Source organism: Neomonachus schauinslandi, chromosome 4 (genome assembly GCF_002201575.2).
Source record: "Neomonachus schauinslandi chromosome 4, ASM220157v2, whole genome shotgun sequence".
In the NCBI taxonomy this organism is placed as follows: Eukaryota; Metazoa; Chordata; class Mammalia; order Carnivora; family Phocidae; genus Neomonachus; species Neomonachus schauinslandi.
Window position 1 is genome coordinate 122,376,466 of NC_058406.1, and position 25,633 is coordinate 122,402,098.

Consider the following 25,633-nt stretch of genomic DNA (forward strand, 5'->3'; position numbering starts at 1 on the left):
TGCTAGCGAATTGGAGTTGGGAAGACACAGGAGAGGCCCAGTGGTGCCCGTCTTACACTGATATCAATCAAGCCGAAAGAAGCGGCCGTGTCTTACTACTCTACTTTAAAAAGGCCAGGAGAACTAGTATTTTCGTCCTGGCAAGAGGCGCTGATGTCTTATGCAATTCCCAGCTGTGGGCACAATCAGGCTGTGGAGTCAAAAGACCCGAGCTCACAGCTGACTTCTACTATTAGTATTAGTCAGAACTCGGAGCCAACTACCCAACCGGGGCCGCTCGCTCCGGCGTGCGCTGCAGGTAGCGGAGCATAACCCCAAAGGACTGTGCCTGCACCCAGCTCTGCCGAAATAAATACCCGCGGAGTGAGTGCTAGAACCAGGAAGCTAAGTCTCTGACTTCTGACAGTTTAGCGTTATGATTTCCAAAAGACTGAGTTGTAAGGTAAATATCAAAGATAAATATGTGAAAAGATAGGTTTTTATTCATCAAAAGTTAACAGCAACAGGCACATATTAAAATGAGTATGGCAAAGCCTTTGACAAACGGCTTTACACTCAAGCTTTCTCCGAAGGAAATGGCTGTTGCAACACTGTAAACATAATCGATAAACAGTCTTTTACAGTAACAAGGGAAATACAATTGAACTAAAAGAAAGCACCGGTTTCTCTTAAAACTAGATTACAGTTGTGCTTACTATACATAAAACAATTTAAAACAAATTACAAAAGTGGAATGTTTGAAGTTTAAAATTAGTCCTTAGATTTTGTCCTAGAAAACATCTGTTCACATCAAAAGGCCCATCAAAGGGTAACGTTTCATCAAAGGGAGGGACAAGAAAACAATGCACTTTTTTCAAATCAAAACAAGAAGTTTGGTCACTTAGCTTTGTGCATAGTTTAAGGCAACTGGAGCAGTCTGTTACGGCTCACCTCCCCCCCCCCCCCGTGTGGCTGCGCCCTGTGTCACATTCTAAAATAATAAATAAAAGCTTACATTTCAGACCCTTTCCCACATGGATAAATATAACACATGCACAGTCACACATGCACAAACATGCACGCGAACACACGTCCACACATTCACACACAACATACCTCTCACTCACTGCAGCGAAAGGGACTTTAGTACCCTTGCTCTGAAGGACACACTTCCCCATCCCACTTTATTTCAGATTGGCAAATACCCTGAGCTGATTATGGTGTTTTAAACATTCCACCTTTTTCTTGCATGTGCAGGTCAAGTGTACCGTAGTGAAAACAACATGCAATGTCTTCACTGCAGAATCATAACACAGCTAGGACATTGGTGTTCTTCCCCTCCCGCCCCAAATTAAAAACTAAATAGTTAAAAAAAATTGCATTGCCAAACAGCACTGAAGGGAAAGCTTGGTGGTACTCTATGAAAAATGCTCAGTTTCCAGTGCGCAAAATAAAACTATAGCAAATGGGAGGCTTTGGTGGCATCCAAAGAAGAAAAAAAGGCAAACCAGGGGGAAAGAGCTGCAGTTTCAGTTTGATCTTTGAAATTCTTAGTGGTTCCTTCACAATCCTGCTCCAAGGCAATTTAGAACCAGTATTTCAGAGTTGATTTGTAAACATCGAGTCTTGCAGGAGGCAGCAGAGGCTGGGCACTTCACATTTCCATTTTCTCAGAGAGAACTTGGGGGAAGGTACAGACACACAATGTTGCATCAGACTGCTCAAATTCCAAGAGATCTCTGCTGAAAGATACAGTTCAAGTTTCGTGGTTCGAGGAACAAATGCTTTTAAAAGACTCGTGGCACACCGCAAAACTTCCTGTTACTCCTTTCCGGTTCGCTCCTGCTGGGCTTTGCATATTCAAGGTTTCACACGAAAGCCAAATGCATATTGCTGTATGGTCAGGTCTTAGAATTAAAAAAGTGGGGTCACATGATCCGAGAGAGGACGCCTTGGGAATAAATAACGCTGGCCTCGTTCCTTCGGAAACCTTGGCAGGCCAAGAGAATGTCCTCTCACCTCGAGACCCCATTTCACATTTCTAAAATCCGGCAGGAGGCAGTCTGTCCCACTGCTTCTGGGGGCTACGATAACCGATTTTCCTGAGGTAATAACTGTGAGTTCAACTCCTCGAACACAGCATCCGTGTCCTCACTGGTGGACTGTTCCCTCTGCAGCCCCTTCCAACTGGCTTTGTTCAGCCCCATATGTCCGAGCATTGTCTGCGAGAGCCTGGTATTGGAAAACCTGGCCCATTCCGTGAATAAGGGCTCCGCTAGGTAAGTCATGAAACCTTGAGAAAGTAAGAGAAAAGGGGCATTAACATAGATCCTGAAACTCTATCTTCAAAACATCTCGCCAGTGTTTATTCTCGTAAGTCCTAATTCAACACTAAGTTTTCAGCATGTGTGTGTGTGTGTGTGTAAATTTACCTAACCTCCCAAGAACCTATTAAGTAACTCGATGGAACCTGAAGTAAAGGTGAGTTGACAAACACATCAAATCTTTTCTGACGATTCCTCTCAGCTGCACGACCACATCCTATTTGAGCAAACACTCAGTGGCCCTCTCAGCTCTGCGGAAAGCAGGACAGGCCGTTCCAGGGGGACAGCTGGAGGCAAAGGGGGTCTCTCCCAGGCCTGTGGCTGATGAGGCGGGAACCAAGGTGGCATGGGTGCGGCCTGCTCCGCTTTACCCCCTCAGGGGTGGCAATCTTCACACCTGGTCATGCTTACAACTGGCCACTTCATTTAAGTCAGAATTTGGGGAGCCAAAACTCCTGACAAAATGCAAATTCTATCCCTGCTATGGAATAGTTTTAAAATTTCCTTCACCTCCAGAACTTTTTCTTTTCAGCAAAAGACCATGTGGACCGCAGACAACATAGGTTACGTTTAGGCAACAAAAAAATCTGGAATTAAAGCAATTAGCACCTACTACTTTTAATTAGACAAGTGTACAAACTGTGGTATCTGAACTAGTAGTTACTACTGGAAATAAGGCCTTCTTCCGTTCCCTCCGCACATACTAACTGAGAACCGACTGCCAGGCACTGCGGTAGGGCGGCCAGGAATAGAGCAGTGAATAGACAGACAAGATGTGCCCTCAAGGAGTTGTGCTCTGGCGAAGAGAAAGAGGTAAGAGAGAAATGTCATCCCCGCAGTCAAAGCAGCAGCTTTTTGGGAGCTGTCCTCACACCACAGTGTCTGGCTGAACCGTCACCCAAAGCCCTGTCTTTTCTAGGTGCCGGAGTGAAGTCATGAGCGCCTGGAGTTTTATACCCAAATGCAGAACCTTATTATCAGGGTTGTACATGAGTTTCATCTTATTTGATTCACCCCTTATTCCAACTGGTTGAGAGCTTCTGGATCTTGCCTGTAACATCCAACAATCCAGAAGTATTACTTCTGGCTCTAGGTTAATCTTCTTTTAGCTCTTAAGTACCTGGTAAAAATGAACGGGCCGGGGTCCTGGACACAGAGCCCCGCAGCGCCCTCTCGGAAGGCGGGGCGCTCGTCAGCTGCCTGGGAGCCCCCTTGCTGTTCTAGCCCACGGGCCTCTCTTAACCGCCACACACACTACAGGACACCGTGTCAGATGCCTTACTCAGCCAGGACATGACCTTTTCTTGTTTAACAAAACTAGTACTCCTATCGAAGAAGGAAACTGCATTAATTAAACATGACTTCTACTTACTGACCCTATGCTGGCTCTGAGTAATCACAGTACTTGTAGTCCTATGATTTACCCTAGCAATCTAATCTTTCCAAGGCTTTTTTTTACCTGGGATTTGATGTCACAAAGACCAGTATCTGTTTAACTGTATCAACTGAGCAAACTATCTGAACAAGAGGCTACTAGCGGTACTTCTGTCCTAGGGTGGTTGTGAGGAGTCAGCAGACGTCAACTTTTACAACATCATTTTCCGTAAAATCTTTGTCCTTCAGGTAACCTTACCTAGGACTGTCCAACACGGACAAGATCTATAGGTGGAAATGAAGAGTTTAAGGGATCCGGCTTCTTTTCCCTTTCAAAAAACGCAATTTTAAAAAACCTCGTTGTTAAGTTCCCTCACTGAGGGGGTCATTTCCTCGGGCAAAGAACGTGAAAGTAAGCTCCGGAGACGCCGCTACCCACTCTCCTATCTTCGATTCAATCCCCTTTGCCCACGTTTCACTTGGTCTTTGCCTTTCAAGACTTTTCTACTTGAGATTCCAGGCACAACAGACCTGCTTCTCAACTGTCTTCTCATCCTCCCCAAAGAACGCGTCGCCCGCGGTGAAGCTCCTCGGCTCCCTGGCTCCCTGGCTCTCCGGGCGCCGGCAGCCCTGCATTCTCCCGGGCCCGGCTCTTCGGCTTCCCTGCCTCGACCTCTGTGCTCAAGTCCCTTACTTCCCGCTGTCTTCCACGTGACCATCCTCGGCAGGTACAGTGTGAACATTCCATTTCTGAATTTCTCACCCGACGGCACAGGCCTCTCTTCAAAGTATTATGCCACAGAAGCACGTTATCTTCAGAAAGATAAAGTTCCTAGAAATTCAGAAGTTTGTGTCCACACTTCTTTACGTTCCCTAATGCTCCAAGGCCCTACTCAACACCAGCTACCAAAACCATACTCGTCCCTCAATACCTTGCTGACCTGTCCCTCCGCACACTGTCCTCCTACTTTACACTCAAAACCCCACCGCCCCCTCCTCTGCTCTTGCTGCAGTCACAGCACATCCCCCCCGCGCCGTGTTTTCCATCACAGCGTAACTAACGGTTCTCAAGTGCCCCCTGCCTCCAGGGCCAGGGCCTGGGAGCCAGGAGAGACATGATCTGGTGCCCCGAGGCCTGGGAAGGGAACAGCTCTGCCTGCAGAGAGTGGAACGTGGCTTCTGGAGGGGGTGGCTCTTCCAGAAAAACGAGTCCAGCAGACAGGTGGGAAGGATGGCGAGGCGGAAAGAGTGAAGGGGGCGTCACGGATTTGGGGAACAGGGCCGAGTCCCAAGCTGCTGTGGGTGCGTGAGGGGCAGCTGCTGGGGAGCAGGGGCGTGTGCGGGAGGCTGCAGAATGAGCCAACAGCAGAGCTACAAGACACAAGGAAGCAGTGGTGGAAACTGGTCTTCACACTATCATCCTGCTTGCTCACTTCAGAACGGCAATGCCAGACTCGGGCAGAAGAAGCTTCCACATGGGCAAACCATGTATTCTTCTGGGGTTAGAACACACACAAAGTTACTGCTACCTACTTTGCAAAAATCATGGTTTTTAGGACCTAAGATCAAATGACAGCAAATTGTAAGAGCCAAAAACAGGAAAAACTGGTAAAATGTCTTCAATTAAAAACTAAAAATGAGCACAATTTTAATATTGCATGTTTCAAATGTATATCTCTTCTTGACAAAATTAAAGTCAGCGGCATTTTTCTAACCAGCTATATCTAAGTATGCATAGTTACCAATCTGGATGTTGGCAATAGATTCAGTCTGACGATCACAAAGTGGACTCACACCCAAATGATACTTCTTTTCTATATCTCCTAAAATTAAAAAAAAAACAAAACAGAATTATTAATGTGGAACACACCTACTGCTTAAGTATATAATTAAAGTCTTTGTCTTACCTGTACATTCCTTAGGAAAAACACGACATACTTAATCCTCCTGAGAGGATGAATTCTAAATTAGTTCTTTTTTAAATTTTTAAGTTATTCACAGAGGGAAAAGGTTGCCAAGCTGATATCCTATTTTAAATGGAGAAGATGAAAAATTTCACTAGGTGTTACCCCAAGACTGTAATTCTGTCAGCATTTTAATTTAAAACTTAAGATTTCTAAAAGGAAGGTACATGAAATGAAGATCCTCAGTTCCTGGCTTGAAATCACTAAAAATATCCTGCACGTTCATACGGCCATACATTCCACATGGAACAAAGATGGAACAAGGTCAGGAAATCTTTCTGCAGAGCAAAATTTCCAACCAGATCTACGTCTATTTATAAATGCATACATATATTCACATCTGATCATTTCAAAAGCAAACTGCTAATTTCCAAAACAGATGCTCAATTTCTACACTATTTGTTCTATGTACATCTACTATGAATTGTCACTAAAAATACCAAGCATCTCTTGCTGGACTCCTGTAAATGTCTGAGTTAGTTTATCCATGTGATGCTAAAAACGGAACTGAAAAGACTATCACTCGAAACTGTAACTTGCCTTGATGGAAGAATTCCTCTGTTACTTTTTCACTCCACTGCTTACTTAATTCCCAGGTCCGACACGGGTTACAAATATCAGCACATTTCAAAGCCATCTAGCAAGCAAAATATTAAAATTCTTTTAAGAAAAAAGTAAAATTTCAATTGCACAAACTTCAACATGCTTTAATCATGGGAAAAACAACATCTTAATAAAGAAAAAGAAAATACTGCAATAGAAAATTCATTGTCTTTTATATTCATTTCATGACGCTGTTAGGGCTATCAATTATTTCTGCAGGAATGCTTAAAGACTGCTCATCTAATGACACGTTATTAATACCCAAGAGCCAAGCAGGAGGACTGGACTAAACATAAAGCTACAAAGAAATCATCTGATTCTCTCTCATTTTTATTTATTTATTTTTTTAAATTTTTATTTATTTGACAGAGAGAGAGACAGCGAGAGAGGGAACACAAGCAGGGGGAATGGGAGAGAGAGAAGCAGGCTTCCCGCGGAGCAGGGAGCCTGATGTGGGGCTCGATCCCAGGACCTTGGGATCATGACCTGAGCCGAAGGCAGACGCTTAACGACTGAGCCACCCAGGCGCCCCTCTCTCTCATTTTTAGATGCAAGAATTGATTCAAATGTTGTTTGTTGGTCAGCAACCTAATCTCGCGAAAACTGTTTTTGTTAGAAATCTCAGGTATGAAAACTACAAAAGTAATGGTGCTTTTTTTTTTTTTAACATTTTATTTACTTGAGAGAGAGAGAGAGTGCCTGCGAGTGCACAAGCAGGGGGAGCTGCAGGCAGAGGGAGAAGCAGACTCCCCACTGAGCAGGGCACCTGATGCAGGGCTTGATCCCCGGACCCTGGGATCATGACCTGAGCGGAAGGCAGACGCTTAATGACTGAGCCACCCAGGCGTCCCATCAATGGTGCTTTCCTAAGGAGGAGATAAACCTTCTGGAAAGTGTTTCACTAACGGAAGGAGATTCCACAGCTTTCCCTCAAGATTTGACCACTCTGAAAGCTACCTCAGAAGATTTCATTTTTATTCTAATGCTTATGTAATTTATCTAGAAAGAGAATCTTTCCCAGCCCCATTTTACCTGTAAAACCAAATGCCTATGCCTGGCATCTTCTAGGCATAAGTCACCTCTGTCCAAATGGGACCTAAACAATGACAGATACTCATTTTGGCGACTGATGTCTGTGGCTAGTATCAAAGCACCTATCTGAGTCTCCATTTGTTGCCTGGAATTAGAGAAATATAAAGAGAAAATACAAGACTTTAAATTAAATAGTTACTTCTTGATTTTTTTTTTTCTTAAGCTTAACACTCTAATTGCCATTCAACTTTTAACCTATCACAAAAAAATGAATTTTACAGAATGCATTTAAAAAAACCTACTAATCAACCAAAACCAAAGGACAGGAAAATACCAATATGTGTACATTCCAAAAAGAGTGCTTTTATTTTGCCAACCAAGGAGGAATTATTTGCCTTAAAATCTATATGAGATTGGTATGTTATTTTAGAAAACTCTTTGCTGGGATGTGCTGAGGGTAAACAACTCTGGTTTATTTTTTGGTGTCTGAGATCTGAAAGGCAGAAGGCTGGTTCAAACGGAGGAAGAACAGCCCATTCAACAACTAATTCTTGTAGGTATTTTGACTAAGATGCCTGATTATACATTGATAAAATCCCACCAAACAATCTGATAACGTTTATTTAATTTTTTTTAGACTTTTTTTTTTTTAAAGATTTTATTTATTTATTTGAGAGAGAGAGTGAGAGAGAGAAAGAGCACAAGAGGGGGGAGCGGGAGAGGGAGAAGCAGACTCCCTGCTGAGCAGGTAGCCCGATGCGGGACTCGATCCCGGGACTCCAGGATCATGACCTGAGCCAAAGGCAGTCGCTTAACCAACTGAGCCACCCAGGCGCCCAACGTTTATTTATTTATTTTAAAGATTTTATTTATTTATTTGACAGAGAGAGACACAGCGAGAGAGGGAACACAAGCAAGGGGGGAGTGGGAGAGGGAGAAGCAGGCTCCCCGCAGAGCAGGGAGCCCGATGCGGGACTCGATCCCAGGACCCTGGGATCATGACCTGAGCTGAAGGCAGTCGCTTAACCAACTGACCCACCCAGGCGCCCCTGAAAATACAATTTTATCTAAACTTTATCAGGGCGCCTGGGTGGCTCAGTCGTTAAGCATCTGCCTTCAGCTCGGGTTACGATCCCAGGGTCCTGGGATCTAGCCCCGCATCAGGCTCCCTGCTCCGTGGGAAGCCTGCTTCTCCCTCCCCCACTCCCCCTGCTTGTGTTCCCTTTCTCGCTGTGTCTCTCTCTGTCAAATAAATAAATAAAATCTTTAAAAAAAAAAAATTGTATTTTCAGGGTCAAATTCAAGAAGCAAAATTATCTGAATGAATATCCAACTTTTCTGGAAAGGAAAAGGTAACGTGTTAATACATTATATCATTCTTAAAACTGTTTCAAGTCAAGTAAGAGAAATAAACTTAAAAAAATATCCCTGCCTTTTTCCCCCTCAATGGGCCATAGCAAACATTATCTACGTATAAAGATCAGTAAAGACCTGTCAACAGCTTAAAAGGCTCACAGTATTGGATATTAAATAAAACAAACCCTAAATAAAGGAAACATGAAAGAATGCTATTACGCAGTGTTCCTTATTTTCAGTTTTTATCAACAGGGTTAATCATCAAATGTAAAACAAGACAAAAAGGGAATAAAGCAAACATTTTAATCTGCCTTAATCAAGAAAAAAATAATTTATATATATAAAAACTATGGTTTAATAAAGCAATTTTTATATTTGTACTATGGCAAGAAACAATTTTACTTACCAGAAGTATTGTCATAACTCCATATGGTATCCGAGAATAAAGATTTAAAAGAATAGAAAATAAAGTCCAGCTTTTTTCTCATGGTCATTACACAAAATACTTAAGTTTTTAAAATAAAGTTGTTTTAAATTATGAAAGGGAAAATGGAAAGAACTATGATAGTGACTTAAATTACAGTACCCAAACATTTTTATGCCTCACCTTGTTTCCTAGAGTTAGATGGTTTACACCCATTTACATGGTTTTCTTAAGTGCATCTTCTCTCAGTGAGACATTAGTAAAAGCTTTTGTTTGTAGATCAATAAGAGATTTTGTTAACCACCATCATAGTGGGCTCATTTGCACTGATGCTTTTTATTAGGCTTTCAAATGGCCTGCTTAACATTAAATGGTCTTTACTTAAAAAATTAGTATTTCCTGTTCTTTCCATCACTATTTTATCCTATAGCTAGCTCCAGAAGTGACTCCAGGACTATGCTACTGAACTACAAAGCATCCTTTTTACTTGTTATCAGTTTTGAAAACTTCCTGAAACTTACTTGAATGAGTGTATTTATTATACAGAATGATTAATTTCTTTATACCTAGAATTTCTTTACATCTAGAATTATTCAAATGAGCATAAAATGGAAATATGTAATACTATTTACATAAATAAGTAGTAAACTATGAGCCACTGTGTATTTGGAGTGAATTTTATAATACTCAAATCTATGGGGTGAGCCATAAAAATTCACTAAAAAAATACTACTGTCTATACTGTAGAATAGGTTTAAATTACTAGAATTTTGATATAAAGGTGTAAAATAATTTAGCCATTAAATTTAACAAAAACTGAAAACTGTGGAACACCTGAATAATTTTTAAAACTTTATAAAATTGTTTTGCCAACTTAATCTCCATAGTTCGTAACAAATTAAATGTGTCTTAATCCAGCCTACCTGCTTTCTGATGGCATATGTGAGAATAAACCAGATTCTCTCAATAATCCCACTGCAGATCTCCAGTGGTGATTTTCCAGTACTGAGGTATTCTACAAAAAAGGGCATATCTGAGTTATTTAATGGTATGCCTCTTCCTGAACATAAAGAATTATTTGTAGGTAATATTAATCTGGTTAAAATTCTAACATTCATTGAGAATCTGTTTACGACTTTGACTCCATTAAAACATTTTCCAGAATACAAGAATATTAAATTGCATGCTAAAATTGTACTAACCTTGTACAGAGTTGCCAAGTAATGGTTAGTTTTAATAAGGAAAGGTTGATTAACACCTGGATGATCCAGATCGTGAGTGGCAGCCGCAATTAAGCTCAGCAAGACATCCCAAGGGGTTACAGAACTGGCAAGCTGAAGTGTGACAAAAGAATTAATTATAGGCATGTCCGAAATAAACTCAGTACCATTACAGTAGTTTTGAATTAGCTCCAAATAGTAGTGTCGAGTCTCCTCCTCCTCCGTGTTTTTCAGACTCATGAAGACCACCGGACGCCTGCCAGGTGATGTCCTCGTCCTGACACTGGGGACAGGCATGATAATGATGGGTATCCCTTCCTGTGTGGAGTTCATGGACCTTGTCCTTATACTGTTTCATCTTAAACAAGCTTACTTAAGATGACAGCTAAAACATAAACCACCTTTTTGAGAAATGAGTTTAAAACAAACACAGGTTTGTCTATTGTTATTACTGTAGCCACCACCGACAGAAGACCTATGACTGAGGGTACTTACCTGTCAACAAATTGGTTACTGGATGTCAATTAGGAATCCAAAATGTAAGGTTATTTCTGAGGTTCTAATGTTTAAGGAAGCTGAGTAATCATGGAGAAGTCTATGTCCAGTGTGTAATAAAATCCTCTCCCAATGGATGGATACATTCAGAACAGTGTTCACAATGTATTCACCTCAGAAAAGGCAATCTTGTAAACTAGCAATTATGATGTTACTTTCAATATTCATTGCTAATCTTAGCTGATACAATAAAATAATCACAAGAAGTAAGTTTATTACCTGGCTGAAACTATCAGTGATAAAATAACTAACTGAAATTGTCAATGGTAAGAAATGATCACCTGCGTATATCACCTGCTTTTCATCAAGCACCTCTCATTTTCTGGCCAACTTCTACTCATCTTTTACGGCCTGACTCCTCTGACCAGATCTACCTTGTTCTCTGCCTCCAGCCCCTGAGCAAACAAATGACTGATCTGTGTTCCTACAACACCTCAATGTCCTTGCCATAGTAACACTCTGCAGAGCATACTTTTATTTCGGTTAACATTAGGGCAATGCTCTCTACACTTGTGTGATCCTGTGTCCTACCTAACAGTCAAATATTTTGACGATATACCCCCAATACAGTTATACTTACTGATTATGATACTGGATTAATATATATTGCACATGATAAAACAGAGGTAAAAGTTGAAAAATTTAGATAAAAATTCTAACATTTTTTTTCCTATACCAGAATGGACTTTTTTCCACCCCCTATGTCAAACTCATCTCAGACTGGAAAAAAAAAAAAAAAATCACCATCTGAGGGCTTGAATCCCCTGGAAAACTGTAAGTTGTTTGAAGGCAGAAAATCTGCATTATTTTGTATTACCTATAATTGCTATATGGAGAGGCTCAATGAATGGAGAGGATGGTAAAGAAAATGATTTCTTCTTTAGGATATGCAAAAGCATTTAAAAAAAAAAGATGTTTAAAGCCCTGCTTACTAATCAAGATACAAAGGAGGCATACTCTGTGGGCAGCCTGCATCTAAAACAACCTCCCCTCCCTGACAGAGATGTGTGGGCATGGCTGTGAACATCTTATGAACGTGTAATTTATTAAGCAATATGCAGAGGTATCATATTCTTATGGTAACTAAAACAGAGGGGAAGTGGCAGAAAAATAGACAAGTACTATCCTGGGAGAATATAGTAATCCAGAATGAGACTTAATAAAAAAATTAATGTATCATTACACAGGACATCAAACAATCTCAGGTAGATTTAAGAGTTGACCATTAAAAAGAGAAACATGAGAAGGAGCAACTGAATTTTTTAAAAGTCCTGTGAAGGGAAAGTAAATTCTAAGTTGAAAACAAATCCATGGGGCGCCTGGGTGGCTCAGTCGTTAAAGCGTCTGCCTTCGGCTCAGGTCATGATCCCAAGGTCCTGGGATCGAGCCCCGCATCAGGCTCCCTGCTTGGCAGGAAGCTTGCTTCTCCCTCTCCCACTCCCCCTGCTTGTGTTCCCTCTCTCGCTGTGTCTCTCCCTGTCAAATAAATAAAATCTTTAAAAAAAAAAAAAAGAAAACAAATCCACATTAAAAAAAAATTCTTGAATAAAAATGTAACATTTCTGCTTGTAAAAAATTTTTCATCACAAAGAAAACTTTATGAGCTTTATAACGAAGACAAAGAAGTCAATGACATTAATACAATTTTTTTAAAAAGTGAATTAAAACCAAAGGCAAATGTTATTTCCATTCCTGTGACTGTATCTGGTAATGTCGGACTGTACCAAGTCATGTGAAGAAGAAACTGCAAATCATCTGACGTCTATGAGCCAGACTTCACCTGTATCTGCAAAGCTATCGTCAGGGCCCTTTTTCAAACAGAAAACTAGTAATCGTGAGTTTTCCTGTGTTCGATAAAAAAACCTCACTGTTTTTATTGTTGCTATTAAGTGCTAATAGGCTCAACTGGAACGAAATTGTTACCTACGTAAGTTCAGCTAGGAAAACATAAAAAGTAAACACTAAAGTTAGAGGTGATGCAAGTACAGAGAGAAGCAACTTTTCCATAACTTTCTGACAATTTTGGGGGCTTTCAATATTTTTTTCACCTACAGTCCAGGAATTAGCTCTTACACAGAAATCATACATAACAACTGAAGGCAGGTTTCTCACTAAATACTATATCTAAGCCTTTCTATTTACGATGCCCTCTGTGTCTGCATCTTTCTACGGCTGACTCCCCCTCAAATTTTCCCTTTAGGTTTTGGTGTTTTCTGACCACTCTACCTAAAGCCATAAATGCTTGCCATCCACTGGTCAATCTAAAGCACATTCCTCTATTTCACTTTCTCCATAGCAATAATTACAACAATACATGTCAACATTCTAAAGATATTTATTTTTCAGAGAGGGAGGGAGAGAGAGCGAGCATGAGCAAGGAGAGCGGCAGGCAGAGGAGAAGCAGGCTCCCTGCTGAGCAGAGAGCCTGATGCAGACCAGGACCTGGACCAGGACCCTCGATCCCAGGACCCTGGGGTCATGACCTGAGCTGAAAGCAGATGCTTAACTGACTGAGCCACCCAGGCGCCCCATATGTCAACATTTATTTAATGACTGCTTCCCCCACTGGGACCTTTCCTGTCCTGTTTACCACTGGATTCCTAGCACCAGGAAAATGTACTTAATTAATGAACGAAAGCACTTGAAAGCATGATGCCACACAAAAGCCTGGGAAGTAAAAAAGATACAATCTTAAGGCTTTTTTTAAAATGCACTTTTAAAACTTTGAGGGATTCTGTTTTAAAATGTAAACTACAATAAAGGAGAAGGGAATTCTTGCATCTGAGGGCCCAGTGATTTTATCTGTCTCCTTCAATGGAGCTCTGATTAAATTCACTGAGTATGTTAACGATGAAAAGTTTTTAAAAGAAGAATTATCAGAGTTACACGGGCAAAAAATGTTTAAAAATTAGTATTGCCAGAGCCGCATGGGTAAGACTGTTCTTCATTTTTATCCACAACCTCCCCGTCCTGCATGTTCTCTGCCCCCTCTTGCAGCGCCCACAGCCTGGCATGAACCCTACCTTCTGCGCCCCTGGATTCTGGTTGGGTGTGGCCAGTGGAAGACAGGAGCGGAGAAGCCTTCACTGACATGTTCACTAGGTTAATTAACTTCCTGTGTCTCACAGAACAGGACACTTAACCTTCATCATTCCATTTACCATTCCATTTACTGTATGGTGATTACTTACTAATTTCTCCCAAAGAACTCTCAAACAGAGGCTTCAAGCTTGGCCCAGAGTTTTTCTAAAGTTCAATTAAAAGATTGGGGCACTTGGGAGTATACATTTGTCAAAACTGTACCCATGATCTCTGACAAATAAATAAATAAAATCTTAAAAAAAATTAAAAAAAAGGGACGCCTGGGTGGTTCAGTTGGTTAAGCATCTGCCTTCGGCTCAGGTCATAACCCCAGGGTCCTGGGATCAAGTCCCGAATCCGGCTCCTTGCTCTGCAGGGAGCCTGTTTCTCCCTCTGCCTGCCACTTCCCCTGCTTGTGCTCTTGCTCTGACAAATAAATAAATCTTAAAATTAAAAAAAAAAAACTGTACCCATGAAATGTATACATTTTATTATTGCATATAAATGACACCACAATAAAGTTGCTTTTTTAAAAAAGTCGTGATGTGGGGGCACCTGGGTAGCTCAATCGGTTAAGTGCCCAACTCTTGATTTCAGCTCAGGTCATGACCTCAGGGTTGTGGGATAGACGCCTGTGTCAGGCTCCACGCTAAGCGGGGAGTCTACTTGGGATATTCTCTCCCTCTCCCTCCGCCCCTCCCCCCCCCATGCATGCGCATTCACACTAAAATAAATAAATCTTTAAAAAAAAGTCATGACATATATACTTTAAAAATTGGGGTATTTTCACATATTCCACAATCTCTTGAAAAATCAGAAGACAAGCAACCACATGGCTATATTCTCAAAGTTGGCATCAACTAGCACAAACTGGTTTAGTCAGGCTGCTTTCCCTTCTAACGTCTAGCCAGAATTCAGATCCCAGGGGAGAAGAGTTTAGAAGCTGAGCTAAGAGTAAGCCAATGTAATTTCAGAACGCTCGGGTAAGAAATGTCCACGGGCAAACGTGGCTTTCTGTTACCATCTCCAGTTGATGATTCCCGCATCTGTATCTCCAACAGATTCTCTCCTATGCTCCAGAGTCTTTGATCCAACTCTAGTCGACATCTCCATTTGGATATCACCCAAATACGTTTAATTCCACATATCCAAAATGGAACTCCTCATTTCTACCAGCCTTACCCCCAAAACTTGCTCCCTTTTCTACGTTTTCTCTCACAGAATTCCACCTTCTACTCTGCTGCCCCATGCAGTCTTCATTGACTCTTCTCCCTATTTCCCTCCCCCGCATGCATGTAGACACCATAACCTGGGCATTCTAACTCCCAAGAGACCTTACAGACCACCCACCTCTCTCCCTCCCCAAGGCTACTTGTCCTAGCTTGGGCCACCAGGCTCTTTCGTAGTGCATCGAAATCAAACAGCTCCTGACAGGCGTCCATTTTCCTGGTCTTGTCAGATTCATTTTTACACCACAGGATAGTTTTCTAAAGTCTCCTGTTTCTCTTCTGTAGCTCCCCATTCATTCACTGAACTGGACTAATGCTATCCAGCCCTCATGGAGCTCACAAGAAGCTTGGTATAAATGCCAGTGTCTTAACATAGCCCTGGGGGGAGGGGGTGCCTAGGATCTGGACCTTGCCTGGACTTCTCCAGCCTCACTTTCAACAATCACCCAGTTCTCCAGCTGCTGCACTTACAAATATAACCACGATGGGAAACTTGATCCAGCCAGATCTCATTCTTGTGAAGGAAGCCTCTCATTTTGAGTCAAATCACTAATTTAAGGAAAAGGAATTTTCTTAGGATTTTCACCCAGCACCTTACCTTAGGTTCTTTTAAGTAACAGTGCATGGCCTGAGTAACATCTGCAGCATGGACTGCATTGTGGTAAGGGTTTTGACTGTGGTAATCTTCTTGAATCATAACTGCAAAGAAAAAAGATCCCAGATTTCATTGTAGGTGAGAAGCATGTACAAGTACAAAAATTATGGTGATTATGAGTTTTCCACTTAAAATTTTCATGTGGCTATCAGCTAACTGTTCAGATTCAGAGATGATAATCACCTCATAAGTCACATGTTTACCAAAGAATCAATACCATTTGACTGCAGACTTGTTTGAAATTTTCAAAAGGTATTCATGTCAAAACAATAAATATTTTTCTCTTTCAAAATGTGAATCTATCATTGTGCCAAACTCCCCTCTTTTAAATGTAATTTTAAAAGTTTCTCAGTTTAACTAAAAAACACTACAATTCATTCAATACATACTTATTGGACCAAGTACTATTTTAGATTCTAGACATTTATCAGTGAACAAAAATCTATATGAAGGTAAAATAGGACAGTCATTTGGGGGTATATGAACATGATCCATGAGGTAAGTTTCGGATCTGGCATTAGTTTTTCAGTAGTAAGGCTGGACCTTCTGCTAATCCTACGCTCTGCTCAGTGTCTGTTATGCTCTCATGAAAAAGTAGACTAGGATTAGGGTAGAGCTATCCCCACTGCCATCAGGCCCGCCGTGGCCCTAGTAGGTAACACTCTAATCTACTGGTCACTAAGTAATGTGAACCAATTCCACAGTGCTAAACTACGACTTACCGGTGAGAAGGAAGGAGCACTGCAAATCTGTATTTACTTTAATCCAACCTTTCAAACAACTTTTTCATTACTCTTGTTAGTATCTGTTCTTGTATGTGTTTTATAATTTATATAATATATAACTATAGTATTACAGACATAAATTATAAATAAATATACATGAAAAGTTTCTCAAGGGCCTAGGTAATAAATTTATCTTCGTTTGGTATTTAAAAGGAAAGAAAATATCTTCTTCTTTAAAAAAGTAAGAAATAATCCTCATGCTTCTTTTCTTTTAATGTATTTATTTGGTGAAAAACTTCAACTTTTTTCCTAGCAGAGCAGTCCTAAGCAAATATCACCATGCATGTTTAAACGTATTAAAAATAATCTTTAAAGTGTACTGTAAAGAGATTTCTGGGATCAGAAAAAGAGAACACCTAAGCACAATGTAACTGATTTTTTCAAGTTTGAGCTTTCAAACTTTTTAAAAAGGACAGAAACAGTGTCATCTTTATAACAAAGCTGTAGTCAACTAAGAGACTGACTGCAGAAGTGTCCCATTTCTTCACCTTGCTCTCCAGCCATGGTTTGAACCTTCAAAGCTTCCTGGCCGAGAGGTGAGCTCATCCCCACCTGATGTGCTTTGGCCAACAGGATGTTGTGGCGTGAAGGAGAGCAGTGCTGACACCAGGTTCCGGGGGTCTGGGGTCACCAGCTCTCTCCTGGAGACTGGCCACCACTCCTTGAACAAGCTCAGCTTGTTGTACAATAAGTATTTCCTCCTTTTTTGTTTTTTAATGTGAATTTATTAAGGTGCCAAACTCCTCTGCCTCCTTTTAATTTAATGGGAGACCATGGAGAGCTGAGCCACACGAAGCCGAGTGTCCCAGCTGAGGTCCCAGGCAAGGCCCATGGAGCAGCCCACCTGCTGTCAACTGCAGGCACATAAATGAGCTCAGCCGGACCATAAGCAGCATTCAACGGCCCCAGAGACTCAGCAGCTAAATAAATGCGTGTCATTTCAAGCCACTAAATTTGGAGTAGTTTGTTTTAGAGCGATAGCTAACTGATACAACTGATGAAAATTTAAACAGCTTAAATCTTATTACTGTTAAATGGGTTGAAATCACTTACCTAAAAATCTACGAAGTTTCATCATATCTAAATGGAAGTACTCAATTAATCCATGAAGACTAAATAAATGAAAGGTTAAACTTACTAGACTATTTCCTAAAATGAAAGAAGAAGAGGTATCAGTAAGAAATACAGGCTCGAGTAATTGCATTGTGCTTCCAAATAGGGGTTCTGAATATAAAACATGGAGAGTGCAACTTCCTACTTTTTGTCTATCTAAGATTTATATCCTTTTATTTTACCAGCTATGAACTTTAAGTATCACATCTCTTTTTTTCCATTCTAAGGGAAAAAATGGCTTTGTTTCGTTTTTCTATCACCAAATAAGATAAGCATTTTCAAATAGATCAATTTTTTGAAAGACACCAAAATAATTACAATCAATAGAAAACTTTGAAAATTGTCCCACACTAAGTTGAATGCAACTTCCCAAAGCACCCAAAACATGGCTGCACTACCTTCAGCTACCCATCCCTATATCATGGTGCTTTAACTGAACGAGAATGTCCAAAGTCAACTGCCTTAGCTGCACCGTGTTAGGTGGAGTTTGTGTTTATTCTTCAAGAGACCAAGGTAGGAAGAGGGATCGATGACTTCAAGATCAAAACTTTGAACTGGACCACTTGACTCGCCCACACTTGTAGCAAGAAATCTGAGTAGCTGCAAGGGGGCTGGGTAGTGGTCACAAAACTAGGCAGAATTCTAGGATTCTAAGTTCATGGTCAACACTACACAGAAGTCTTACTATGTTTTTCTAGTGAAATGGCTAATTTACCGCCTCAAATGCCTATTTTCAAGCCTTTTCTATTCTTCTCAAACTTTTGACATACTTCCCATTCACCCCCTCATTCTCAACAGGCTCAGACTTCAACAGAAAATATACAAGCCCTCAAGTTCCCTTTCCTTTTCAAAGCCAATCCCTCCACCCCTCCAGAGTTTCTCAGAAACCTTGCTTGGATATCCTACCAACACACCCCACATGCCTCCTCCACCCCAGTGAATCAAAATACCCCTCCTTAGTCGTTCCCTATATTGTTCCAATAAGCATGAGCACTTGGACATGCTCTAGATTTTCTTCTCTCTCAAACAACAAAGAGTGTCTGACTCTCTTGGCTCCCTCCAGAGTCACCCTCTCTATTCCCCTACATAACTAAATTTTCCGAAAGAGCTGATACATGCAGTGGGGACTACCTCATCCTCAACTTCCACTCCTTTGTCACTGACAACGGAGTCAACACTAGTATAGAAATTAAATTTGGAAAAACTACCATTGTTACAATGGTCAGTTTCTCTTCCAAGATGTGACTCTCCATTTTTTATACCTTCTATTATACTTTGAGGTTTCGTAGATTTCCTCTATAGGACACATACGTTACTTAAAAAATGTATGCTAAAAAATTAACTTAATTTTAAAAAATGTAAGTTTTAAAGAGTTACGAGCTTATAATTTATTGTCAGCATTTAGACAATAACAATAACATAACCATGATTTTCGTATTCTCTAAAGAAATCCATGATTCTTGCAAAAATCTATAAAGCACTTAATATTCCCACATTGCATATTTATAGTAATAACATTTATGAAGAATTAAAAAGGACCACTGGGCTAAACTCATTACCCAAAACTGCCTAAACAACTGTCAACAGCAGCCCATGGCTGAGGAAAAATATAAATTAACTGAAAAATACCTGAATGAGAAACCCTGGAAAAGATGCAGAAGACCAAAAGATATTCTTCTTTAAAAACCTGACATATCAGGTTTTAAATGAAAAAAATTTTTTTAAACCTCTTAAGAAACTAAATGTTAAAATGCATTCAAATCCTGATAACACTCTATTGATATGAACAGGAGCTCATGCGCTTTGGAACCATTTGTGAAGAAGTGAGCTATCTTTCTGTTATTACTGCTGTAACAACCAACTTTGCCTTCATATTTCACAACGTATGTTCAAGCAAACAATCCAGTTAAAAAATAGGCAGAGGATATGAATAGACATTTTTCCAAAGAAGACCCACAGATGGCCCAGACTTGGATGAAAAGATGCTCAATATCACTAATCATCAGGGAAGGCAAATCAAAACCATAATGAGATATCACCTTACATCTGTCAGAAAAATTATCAAAAAGACAAGAAGTAACAACTGTTGGTGAGGATGTGGAGAAAAGGAAACCCTCTTGCACTGTTCGGGGGAAGGTAAATTGGTGCAGCCACTCCGAAGAACAGTAGGAGGATCCTCGAAGAATTAAAAAAGAGAACTAACATATTATCAATTCTGCCTCTGGGTATTTATCCCAAGAAAAGGAAACACTAATTCAAAAAGATATATGCACCCCTATGTTCAGTGCAGCATTATTTACAATAACCACGTTATGGAAGCAACCTAAGTGTCTGTAGACAGATGAACAGATAAAGAATATGTGGTATACATATACAAAGGAATATTATTCAGCCATAAAAATGAAGGAAATCTTGCCATTTGCAACAACATTGATTAATTTTAAGAGCCTTATGCTAAGTGAAATAATTCAGACAGAGAAAGACAAACACCATATGATCTAACTTATATGTGGAATCTTAAACAAAAAACCAAGCTCACGGATACAGAGAATAAACTGGTGGTTGTCAGAGGCGAGGGTTGGCAATGTTGACAAAATAAGTGATGGGGGTCAAAAGATACAAATCTCCAGCTATAAAATAAGTCTGGGGGATGTTACGTACAGCATGGTGACTATAATTAATAATACTGCATTGCAGGGGCACTTGGGTGCCTCAGTCAATTGAGTGTCTGACTCTTGATCTCAACTCAGGTCTTGACCTCAGGGTTGTGAGTTCAAGCTCTGTGTTGGCCTCCAAGCTGGGTATGGAGCCTACTTAAAACAATAAAATAAAGATACTGTATTGCATATCTGGAAGTTGCTAAGGGAGTAGACTTTACAAGTTCTCATCACAAGAAAAAAATTGTAATTATGTACAGTGATGGATGTTAAACTTTTTGTAATGTTTTAAATATATGCATATATTAAATCAATACATTGTACACTTAAAGCTAATATAATATTATATATATCAATTATACCTCCATTTAAAAATAGGCAGGAATTGCTGAAAATGGCAGAGTAGCAGGATCCTGAGCTCACCTCTTGCAATGAATACACCAAAACTACAAGTACATATAGAGCAAGTCTCTGAGAACAACCTGAAGACTAGCAGAATAGCTCTTCCACAGCTAAAGATATAAAGAAAAAGCCACATCATGAAGGGTAGGAGAAACAGAGATGTGGTTTGGTCAGAACCTACACCCCCAGCTTGGTGACCCATAAGCAGGAGGAATATCATAGGTATAGAGATCCTCCCTGAGAAGTGAAGGGTTCAAGCCCCACATCAGGCACCCACTGCCCTGGGGATCTGCACCAGGAAGACAACCCTCCATAACATCTGGCTTTGACAATCAGCAGGGCTTAGGTCCAGAAGCTTTGAAAATCAGCAAAGCTTAATTCCAGGAGAGCTGGAGGACTATGGGAAGCCAAGATTCCACTCTTAAAGGGCCTGCACACAAACTCCCTTGTTTGAGACTAGCACAGAGGCAAGAGTTTAAAGACTACTTGGCGATAAGTTAAGGAAATTCACTAATTTTAGGGCTTGTGCAATAGGGTCAGGGATCTGTAGGAACTTTCTCCAGGAATGGAAGCACTGAAAGGTACCATTTTTCTTGCCCTCCTCCTGTGTAGCTGGCCTGATGCTGGCGGGCACCAGTTCTGACACTATCTACCTTGCTAGGGCTACTCACCTGACCAGGTGTTTCCCTGTGGACCAGTCCAGTCCAACCTACCCACCCTGGCAGACACCCCTCCAAAGTGGCTCCCATCCTGTTGCACATAGTGGGACTGGCACCCCACCAAAGTGGCACCTGCCCTAGCAGGGGTTGCAGGCCCGTCTACAAGTGCGCCCACAACAGTCACAGCCAGCCACACTGGGGGCTAGCCCTGCCCCCCATATTAGTCATGATCCAGCCACAAAGGAAGGCACATGTAGCCCACACAGGGGAAACCCTTGGAGCTCCTGGTTACAGTGACCAGGGCATACTGTGCTACTGGGCCCCACAGGATGCCTGCTACATAAGGCCACATATTCAAGACCAGGAGACACAGCTGATCTACTTAATATATACAAACAAAAATAGAGAGGCAGGGAAAGGAAGAGACAGAGGAACATGTTTCAAATGAAAGAACAAGACAAAACCTTAAAAAAATACTAAATGAAATGGAAATAAGCAATCTACCTCATGAAGAGTTCAAAGTAATGGTCATAAAGATGCTCACCAAACTTGAGAGAAAAGTGGATGAACTCAACAGAGATAGAAAATATAAAAAAGAATGCATCAGAGCTGAAGAATACATTAAAATGAAAAATACAGTGAGGGAATCAATAGCAGATTAGATTATGCAAAAGAACAGATCAGTGATGTGAAATTCAGGGTAGTAGAAACCATCTAAACTGAACAGCAATAATGAAAAAAAAATTAAAAATGAGAAAGGTCTCAGGGACCTCTGGGACAACATCAAGCATACTAATATTCACATGATAGGAGCCCCAGAAGGAGAAAACAGAAAGGAAGGGGCAGAAAACTTATTTGAAGAAATAATAGCTGAAAACTTCCCTAACTTGGAGAAGGAAACAGACATCTAGGTCCAGGAAGCAAAGAGAGTCCCAAACAAGATGAGCCCAAGGAAGTCGACACCAAGACAAATAATTAAAATGTCAAAAATTAAAGATGAAGAAAGAATCTTAAAAACAGCAAGAGTATAGCAAGTAGTTATGAACAAAGGAAACCCCATAAGACTACCAACTGATTTTTCAGCAGAAACTTTGCAGGCCAGAAGAGAGTGGCATGATATATTCAAAGTACTGAAAGGAAAAAAACCTACAAGCAAGAATACTCTACCCAGCAAGGCCATCATTCAGAACTGAGGGAAAGATAAAGAGTTAAAGTTTTAACAAAAGTTAAAAAAGTTCATCACCACTAAACAGGCCTTATAAGAAATGTTAAGGGGGTTTCTTTGAGCAGAAAGAAAAGGTCAAAAAATAGAAGAAAATTATGAAGGAAAAAAGTCTTACTAGTAAAAGCAAACATAGGAAAGGTAGTGGACCTGCCACTTATAAAGCTTATATTAAGGTTAAAAATCAAAAGTAGTAAAATCAACTGTATCTACAATATTTACTTAGGAAATATATACAATATGACACAAAATACAAAATGTTGTGGGGGGGGGGAGTAGAAATGTAGTCCTTTTAGAATGTGTTCAAACTTAAGTGACTGTCATCTTAAAATAGACTGCTATATACATGATGTGTAATATATGAACCTCATGGTAATGATGAACCAAAAACTTCTAAGAGATACACAGAATATAAAGAAAAAGGAATAAAAACACAACACTAATGAAAGTAATCAAATCAAAGGGAAGACAGCAACAGAAGAAAAACTGAGAACTATAAAACAACCAGAAAACAACAAAATGGCAATAAATACATACCTTTTAACAATTACTTCAAATGTGAATGGACCAAATGTTCCAATCAAATAACAGGGTGACTGAATGGATAAACAAATCAAGACCCATCTATATATAGCCTACAAGAGGCTCATTTCAGACCTAAAGACATATACAGACTGGAAGTCGAGGGATGGAAAAAATATTCCATGAAAATAGAAATGAAAAAAAGCTTGGGTAGCAATACTTGTATCAGACAAAACAGACTTTAAAATAAAAACTGTAACAAGCGACAAGAAGGGAATTACATAATGATGAAGGGATCAATCCAACAAGAGGATAAAAAAAACAGTAAATATCTATGCACCCAACATAGAAGCACCTATATATAAAGCAAATATAAACAGACATAAAGGGAGAAATTAACAGTAATACAATATTAGTAGGGGACTTTAGTACCCCCCACTTATTATCAGTAGCTAGGTCATCCAGACAGAAAATCAATAAGGAAACAGTGGTCTTAAATGACACCTTAGACCAGATGGACTTATCATATATATACAGAACATTCCATCTAAAAACAGCAGAATTCACTTCTGAGGTAAACATGGAACACTGTATTCCTCGGGATAGGTCACATGTCAGGCCACAAAATAAGTCTCCATAAATTTAAGAACACTGAAATCATATCAAGTATCTTTTCCAACCACAAGAGTATGAAACTAGATTACAAGAAAGAAAAAGAAACTGGAAAAAACACAAACATGTGGAGGCTAAACAACATGCTAATAAACAGCCAAGGGGTCAATGAAAAAAATCAAAGAGGAATTCAAACACACCTTGAATCAAATGAAAATGAAAATACAATGTTCCAAAATATAAGAGACACAGCAAAAGCAGTACTGAAAGGGAAGTTTATAGTGATAAAGCCTACCAAAAGCACTAAGACAAAATATCAAAGAAACAATCTAAGCTTACACTTAAAGGAATGAGAAAAAGAGGAAAAAACAAAGCCCCAAAAACAAAGCCCAAAAAAAGTACAAGGAAGGACATAATAAAGATCAGGGTGGAAATAAATGAAATGGGACTTAAAAAGTAATAGAAAACATTCATAAACCTGAGAGCTGATTCTTTGAAATGATAAATAAAGTTGATAAACCTTTAGCCAGGCTCATCAAGAAAAAAAAAGAGAAAGGACTCAAGTAAATACTATCAAAAATGAAAGAGGAGAAGATCAACAGACACCACAGCAATACAGATTTTACAAGACTAATAAAACAAGCATATGCCAACAAACTGGACAAACTAGAAGAAATGGATAAATTCCTAGACACATGTAATCTTCTAAGACTGAATCACAAAGAAACAGAAAATCTGAACAGTCCAATTACTGACAATGAATCAGTAATCAAAAAACCCCCAACTAACGAGTCCAGGACCAGATGGTTTCACAGGTGAATTCTACCAAACACTTAGAGAAGATGAAGTACCTATCCTTCTCAAACTATTTCAAAAAATTAAAGAGAAAGGAATGTTTCTGTATTCATTCTACAAGGCCAGCATCACCCTGACACCAAAACCAGACAGACACTACAAAAAAAGAAAACTACAGTCTAATATTCTTGATGAACATTTATGCAAAATGCTCAACCAAATATTACCAAACCAAACTCAACAATATATTAAAAGGATCATACGCCACGATCAAGTGGGTTTTATTCCAGAATGTAAGGATGGTTCAACATCTGTAAATGAATCAACATGATACATCCCATTAACAAAATAAAGGATAAAAATCATATTATCACCTCAGTAGATGCAGGGAAACCATTAGACAAAATTCAACATCCACTTATGATAAAAACTCTCAACAAACCAAGTATAGAAGGAACATACCTCTATAAAAAAGGCCAAATACGACAAACCCACAAGTAACATCAGACTCAATGGTGAAAAGCTGAAAGCTTTCCCTCTAAGATTAGGAACAAAACAAGGATGCCCACTCTTGACACTTTTATTCAACACTGTACTGGAAGCATGGACCACAACAATCAGACAAGAAAAAGAAAAAAAGGCATCTAGATTAAGGCCATAACACAGGATGGCAACAAGGGTCCCTCACATGCCAGACAGATTTCAGGGGTGACAAACCATATCTTGCTATTTCACACATAATCTCTCATTCCTATAAAAGGAACGTACTAGAGCAGATGGCAAGTACTTTCTTCCTTGCAGTGGGCAAGCTGGGGGCCATTTGTCTTGGTGGGAATCACTGAGTTTTGCCTCTTCCCACAATGTCCTCCGGTGAATTGCCCAGAGTAAGAAATAACAGAAAGCACTGGGTCAATAAACAAGACAGGAAAACTATATACTTGGATACCATATACATATATCACCCAGAATTCATTTCAAGCTAAGCAGTTTAAAAAAGGAAAGCACTTCTAATTAAATTTTGAAAATTAAAAAAATTTTCTCCTCTGCCCATTTGCTTCTCAATAATATCT

General features: G+C 39.9%; 1 protein-coding gene across 2 annotated transcripts in view; it reads right to left on the minus strand.

Annotated features, from left to right (window-relative positions):
* Positions 1-464: 464 nt before the first annotated feature.
* Positions 465-25,633, minus strand: part of PDE7A (phosphodiesterase 7A) — a 117,942-nt gene continuing 92,773 nt past the window's right edge. For both annotated transcript variants that reach the window (XM_021688160.2, XM_044914224.1), the window contains exons 6-13: positions 17,635-17,730; positions 15,740-15,840; positions 10,259-10,390; positions 9,980-10,071; positions 7,277-7,421; positions 6,182-6,278; positions 5,420-5,500; positions 465-2,272 (exon numbers count right to left, since the gene is read on the minus strand). In XM_021688160.2, coding sequence (XP_021543835.1) covers positions 2,064-2,272; positions 5,420-5,500; positions 6,182-6,278; positions 7,277-7,421; positions 9,980-10,071; positions 10,259-10,390; positions 15,740-15,840; positions 17,635-17,730 — 953 coding nt within the window. In that variant the 3' untranslated portion in view covers positions 465-2,063. The remainder of the gene's footprint in view (positions 2,273-5,419; positions 5,501-6,181; positions 6,279-7,276; positions 7,422-9,979; positions 10,072-10,258; positions 10,391-15,739; positions 15,841-17,634; positions 17,731-25,633) is intronic.